Source organism: Citrus sinensis, chromosome 3 (assembly GCF_022201045.2).
Source record: "Citrus sinensis cultivar Valencia sweet orange chromosome 3, DVS_A1.0, whole genome shotgun sequence".
In the NCBI taxonomy this organism is placed as follows: Eukaryota; Viridiplantae; Streptophyta; class Magnoliopsida; order Sapindales; family Rutaceae; genus Citrus; species Citrus sinensis.
Genome location: NC_068558.1, coordinates 51,812,198 through 51,818,429, shown reverse-complemented (window position 1 = coordinate 51,818,429; position 6,232 = coordinate 51,812,198). Strand labels below are relative to the sequence as shown.

Genomic DNA, 6,232 nt, shown 5'->3' with positions numbered 1-6,232 from the left:
CATAGTACATTTGACATCACCATTCTTTTTTTTTTTTTTTTCTAAGAAAAAGTTGGTTGATATTTTTGAATTACTGTAAACTACACATTGCTGCCAAATTAAGAATTTGCCAAAGAGTTCAAATATTCTTTATCAAAACAAAATAAACAATTAAACTAAATGATGGAGTTAAAGATTGTTAACAAAACAAAAACAATGTACCTCCCCAAAAGGATACATGTACTAGTTAAATCAACAAATAAATCTTGATCTTTTATAACTAAAAGAGGGTTAAAATTAAATCTAAATCTCATCATTTCGAACAAATAACTACTTATAAAATAATGTCCAATTCCAAAAAATACCATCTGTCGTATATTTTTATAAGCTTGTATATTTATTATTTCTCTTTTTGATATTTTTTGATTTATTTTTCCCTCACAGTCACAGGTAACGAAGTGAAAATCAACATGTGAATAACACTAAGAAGATAACCTAACCCACGACAGAATTATAATGTCGATGAACGAATCAATAAAAGGTCTAATGGTAGATTAAAGGATCCAATCAATTAGCAGCCAAGCCTACCAGTAGATGGAATGGTTATGGTGGGTGGCGGTGAATTGAAGAATTTATCACACGGACGACGTCACAGCAGCAGTATCACAGCCTGGTCATGATTTACACGCGCCGTTGAAGCGGATGTTAATTGCAGTTCAATTCATCATTAAACTGAATCCAAACCCGAAATACTGTGAAATGGAATCGCGGTTGTGACACGGAGGGAGGAGGAGCGCTCGTCCCCACTCCTGAAAATAAGTGTAGCTTAAAGAAGAAACACATGTGGGCCATCGGCCCCACTCCACGGGCCCCACCAACTCCTCCACAATCACATATCCTCTGTCCGATTCTCGTCTCACTCAACAACTAAATTAAAAAATAAAATTGAAAGAAAAGAAAAGAGAAGAAAAGCAAAAGCTACATTACAGTAACCTTCAACAAGAGCTTTAGCTGCAGTAGCAGAGTCTGTTCACGGTCTAGTGAAAGAAAAGAAGGGAGAGAAAGTAGGAGCTCGAGCTCTAAACGCTCGGGCTCTACAACTTTATAATTTTCACTTTAATTTTATTTTCAAAGATTTCAGTGAGAGAAAGAAAATTGTAGAGAGAGAGGGAGAGAGAGGACGTGAAGGTTCCCATTTTCAATTTCAGCTGAGGACAAACCCTAATTGAAATGCTTGCTTGATTCTTGAGCTTGCCCGTACAGATTCTTGTTACTGATAAACCGGTGCGTTTTGTTTTCTGTTCTTTTTAATCTCTGCTACTGCTAGGGTGAAATGAAATGGCTGTGTGTGTGTGTGTGTAGCTTTTTTGTGGCTTCAAGATCATTCTCTGTACATTTACCGACTTTGAATTCGTCGGATTCTTCTTGTTTTATTCTTCTTTTGTTGAAGATTTGCGTAGAATTCAAGTGCGTATGTAGAGAATGTGCTTTCAATTAAAAAGGGAATATCGTATTTTTCGCTTTTTTTGAACTTCAAGTCTTTTGCCGCTTTTTATCAATTTTCTTAAATATGGGCTTCGATTTAATAAGAGTATTTTTTTTTCCTTGTTTATTACTCGATTGTTAGTGAAGATAAGGATTTGACAACTCATTTGCTTGATCTGCTGAGCTTTCTAAGCATTGACTCAGATTAGCGCCTTTTCTACTTGCTAATGCTTTTGCAAGCTCTCAGAGGCTATAGCAAAGGGTTAGTGATGATTTTTTTTTTTTTTTTTTTATATGCCAGTTGAAGCAGGCTTGTCAGTTTCTGGGTTTGTGAGTGCCTGAACTTTGATGATGTTCTACAATTATCATTTCCTTTTCTCCCTGATTGATCATTTCTGATTTGATTGATGACGCTTCTGCTTTAAGTGATCCAACAAGGGAAATTCATATGCTGATTTTCTGTTGATGATTGAGAAGGATAATTTCATTGAATGATTTCTCTAAATGACTGGTTTATAAGGCTTTTAGTTAGAATACCATTAAGATCTAACCAGCAAAATTAAAGTAGTCATTAAACTCTTATCTCTTTTCCTTCTGCAGGGCTTTTGTCTGATTGATTTTTCCATGTAAGTTATGAGGTCATCACACATGGAAAAGGTTCCAGAATCGAAGGCACTTTCTGGAAAATTGCCTGCTGCGGTCCAGGTATCTCATTTATGTGCCAGCTCAGTGATAGAGGTAGGTCAGGTATCAAATATGCATGGAGGTTTGGTGAGAGAAGAAGTGGTTCGATTGAACAATGTAAGAGACTTCAAAGTCTCAAACACCCCTGCATCTGTGAGGACATGGAAGGGAAAAGATTCTCTGCCTGAAAGAGAGGAAATTGTGGCTGATACTTTGATATTAAAAGGTAGTGATGATTTTTTTGAGGAGGCTGGCCCTAGTTCTTTCTCTGGGGTTAGTCATCCTGCAGAACCTATTGATACAGATCTAATGAAAACTGTTTACGTACCAATCAGTCAAAACAAATCTGATGCTGCCTGTCTAATGAAGAGCTTGTCTATGAAGGGACCTTTCCTTGAAGACCTTTCAATCAGGGTTCCTCCAAAGAAACAAATCTCGGCTGTTCTTTCACCAGCGGAAAGTTTGGTTGAAGAACCTAGTGAATTAGGTGCATTGTCTTCTCCATTTTCAGTTCCTCGGGCATCTCAAAATACAGAGAATTCGCTTCTTCCACCAGATTCTGAGGAGAAAGAGTGTGTGTGGGATGCTTCTCTGCCTCCAAGTGGCAATGTAAGCCCACATAGTAGCATTGACAGTACTGGTGTTGTCACTGCTATGAGCATTGTCAATAGTTGTGCCAGTACATATCGAAGTGATGTGATAACAAGTGATGGCATGCTTAGTATGGAGAGGAATTGTGAGAGTACAAAAGGAAGTGTTAGAGGAGATTCACTAGAGAGTGCAAAGACTAGTATCAGCAGAGCAAGTGATAGTAGTGGCCTTAGTGATGATAGTAATTGGAGCAATATTACTGGGAGTGCTAATAAACCTCACAAAGGAAATGATCCTCGGTGGAAGGCTATTCTAGCCATTCGAGCTCGGGATGGAATCTTGGGCATGAGTCATTTTAGATTACTCAAACGACTTGGTTGTGGTGACATTGGCAGTGTGTATCTCTCAGAGCTGAGCAGTACTCGTTGTTATTTTGCAATGAAAGTAATGGACAAGGCGTCCCTTGCAAGTCGGAAGAAATTGACTAGGGCTCAGACAGAAAGGGAGATTTTGCAGCTGTTGGACCATCCATTTCTGCCAACTCTGTACACCCATTTTGAGACTGATAGATTCTCCTGTTTGGTCATGGAATATTGCCCAGGGGGCGATTTGCATACCTTAAGGCAAAGGCAACCTGGGAAACATTTCTCCGAATATGCTGCAAGGTATGATTTATTTTCCTGTGAGAGTTCTCATACCCATTCATTGTGTGTGTTCGGATATGTACATATAACAAATCTTTGTTCTCATTAACCAGAAAGGATTGCCTTCGGTATTCCTACTGCCACTAACCAATGCTTCTTCTTGAGAAAGAACCATGTCTGGACTGGAATCTTCGGTGTTCTCTCTTTTATATATATATATATATATATATATATATATATATTTGCTGTATAAAATCCTTGTTGGGTTTTAATCTCGCTAAGGTCCACATTACGAACTAGGCACGTTATAATAATTAGTAAAAAAAATGAGAGAGGCTATGGAGCTTTGGTAACTTGTTGGATTTTATTATATGTTAATGCGATGGTTTGACTTTAAAATGCCAGCATGCATTTAGTGATTAGGAAATTCTGAGGAGAAAATAAAGACAAGTGTTTAAACAGTGCTAGCTGTTATTTCCTTTTCTATTTCTCTCTTGATTTAGGATGATAGTGCATTTGGATACAATTTAGGAATGCCAATGGGAGACGGACAAAAGTACAAGCACCTTACTGGGCTCGGTGAAGTAAAATCCTCTTCCTTCCCTGATTTTGTTGTTTCTCAATTATTGAACAATAGGCATGTTATATGCGTTTTCCCACTTCATGGTATGGCAGTACTTCTGGAATCCTGTACAGAATTCTAGGTTGGGGTTCCCTTGTGTTTTTGGAGCTACATATATTAAGAAACCCATGGATTTATCTTATCTTGGTGTAATGGTTTTTGTGATTTCTGAGATACCATTTTTGTCTTCAATTCATTGTTTCTGGCTCAATACTGTTGTGTTATCATCTCAATGTGCTGAAACAAGTTTATACTCAAACTGAATTAATTTTTATCAGACAAGTTGTGAACTGTTGTCTAAGTTGTGTTGTCTTTCTGTATGCAGATTTTATGCTGCAGAGGTACTGTTGGCACTTGAGTACCTCCACATGCTTGGTGTTGTCTACAGGGACTTGAAACCTGAAAATGTTCTGGTCCGTGACGATGGCCACATAATGCTCTCAGATTTTGACCTTTCTTTAAGATGTGCAGTTTCCCCAACCTTGATAAAAACCTCATCATTGGATTCTGACCCTTCAAGACGGGGACCGGGGGGTTCTTTCTGTGTTCAGCCTGCCTGTATTGAGCCCTCATCTGTATGCATACAGCCCGCCTGCTTTATTCCTCGAATATTCCCTCAGAAGAACAAGAAGAAAACACGAAAACCTCGATCTGAGCTTGGGTTACCATCAAGTACACTTCCAGAGCTTGTTGCAGAGCCTACTGCAGCCCGTTCTATGTCTTTTGTTGGAACCCACGAGTATCTAGCCCCTGAAATTATCAAGGGAGAGGGCCACGGTAGTGCAGTTGATTGGTGGACGTTCGGTATTTTCTTGCATGAACTACTGTATGGTAAAACCCCTTTCAAAGGTTCAGGAAATCGTGCTACATTGTTCAATGTAGTTGGGCAGCAGCTGAGATTTCCAGACTCACCAGCAACAAGTTATGCTAGTCGTGATTTGATAAGAGGCTTGCTGGTGAAGGAACCACAGCACCGGCTAGGGGTGAAGAGAGGAGCAACCGAGATCAAGCAGCACCCATTCTTTGAAGGTGTGAATTGGGCTCTAATCCGGTGCAGTACACCACCAGAGGTTCCCAGACCAATGGAAGCTGAGCTTCCCGGAAAATTTGGGGCAGTTGATCCGGTTGGGGTCAGCAGCAGCAGTAGTAAAAAGATCGTAGGGACAGACATGAAGTCGGGAGGTAAATATCTGGACTTTGAGTTCTTTTAGTTGGAGCTAAAGGATTGCTGTGCCCTTTTGAATGTGTAACATCAATTGTTAATCCTGCGATGAATGTGCCTTTGCTGACAATTTAGTTAAGCTCACTATCACCTGGAGGAAAAAGGGAAAAAAAAATTCACGGCTACTGAAAATTAATAGCTTATTTACGAAGCATGTTGGGCTTCACCTGCTCACTTGGGTGGGTCGGACATGACAAACAGACATTGTATAACCCAAAATCTAATTCTTAAATATCATTCGGATTCAGTTGAGTTAATAGCTTCTTTAGTTTCCTGGCAGCCCAAAGTTTGCGGATATTGCAGGCTTAAATTGTTTACACTTGATCGTAAATTGTAATGAATGTGACAAAAGATTCCATCACAGTAATAACTAATTAGGAAATGAAAGTTAAAATTAAATTGGCACATAATCATTATTAGTTGATAACAATTAAGTTGTAAATATGTTTTTGGGCTATACAAGCTCATCGTGTTGATTATAGCAAAATAATTCCAACTAAACCCAACTTTTAGAAACTCTTTTCTTTGAACATGCTAAGAAGATCAGATCCCCAGGATGCAGAAGGAGAAATTTTGATCAACCCAGCTTTGACATGTTTAATTTGAGGATCACTCACTCCAGTTACACCTTCAAGTAGGACTATTCCAACAGTAGCTTTAAAACTGAGCTACACCGTCGAACTAAGCCGAGAGCAGCTCAAATAAATGAAAGGAGAGGAGAAAGAATAAGAGAAAACGAGATGAATTCTAGGTTAAATCAAATAATGAAATTGAGGTTGGTTCTCTTTTTCTCTCATTTTCATTCCTCTTATCTCCTCTCATTTTTAAAAGAAAAGGAGATGAAATTCAGAGATGAGAGGGGAAAAAAAAAAGAAAAAGAGAAAAAGAGATGATTTCTAAATTAAATCCAATAATGAAATTGAGATTGATCCAGCAGTAGTTCTATCATTTTCTCTTCTCCTCTCTCATTTTCATTCCTCTCATCTTCTCTAATTTCTTCAAACT

The 6,232-nt window shown here is 38.5% G+C and overlaps 1 protein-coding gene across 2 annotated transcripts; it reads left to right on the top strand.

Moving 5' to 3' along the window:
- The first annotated feature begins 587 nt into the window (after positions 1–587).
- LOC102626820 (serine/threonine-protein kinase D6PK) lies at positions 588–5,484 on the top strand. Of its 2 annotated transcripts, none has more exons than XM_006464359.4 (3): positions 588–1,263; positions 2,065–3,404; positions 4,331–5,484. In XM_006464359.4, exons 2-3 carry the CDS (start codon positions 2,098–2,100, stop codon positions 5,214–5,216), a joined length of 2,193 nt encoding a protein of 730 aa, XP_006464422.1. In that variant the 5' UTR covers positions 588–1,263; positions 2,065–2,097; the 3' UTR covers positions 5,217–5,484. The 2 variants fall into 2 exon arrangements, with proteins under 2 accessions (XP_006464422.1, XP_052295031.1); XM_052439071.1 differs by lacking the exon at positions 588–1,263 and adding an exon at positions 1,348–1,726.
- The last annotated feature ends 748 nt before the right edge of the window (positions 5,485–6,232 follow it).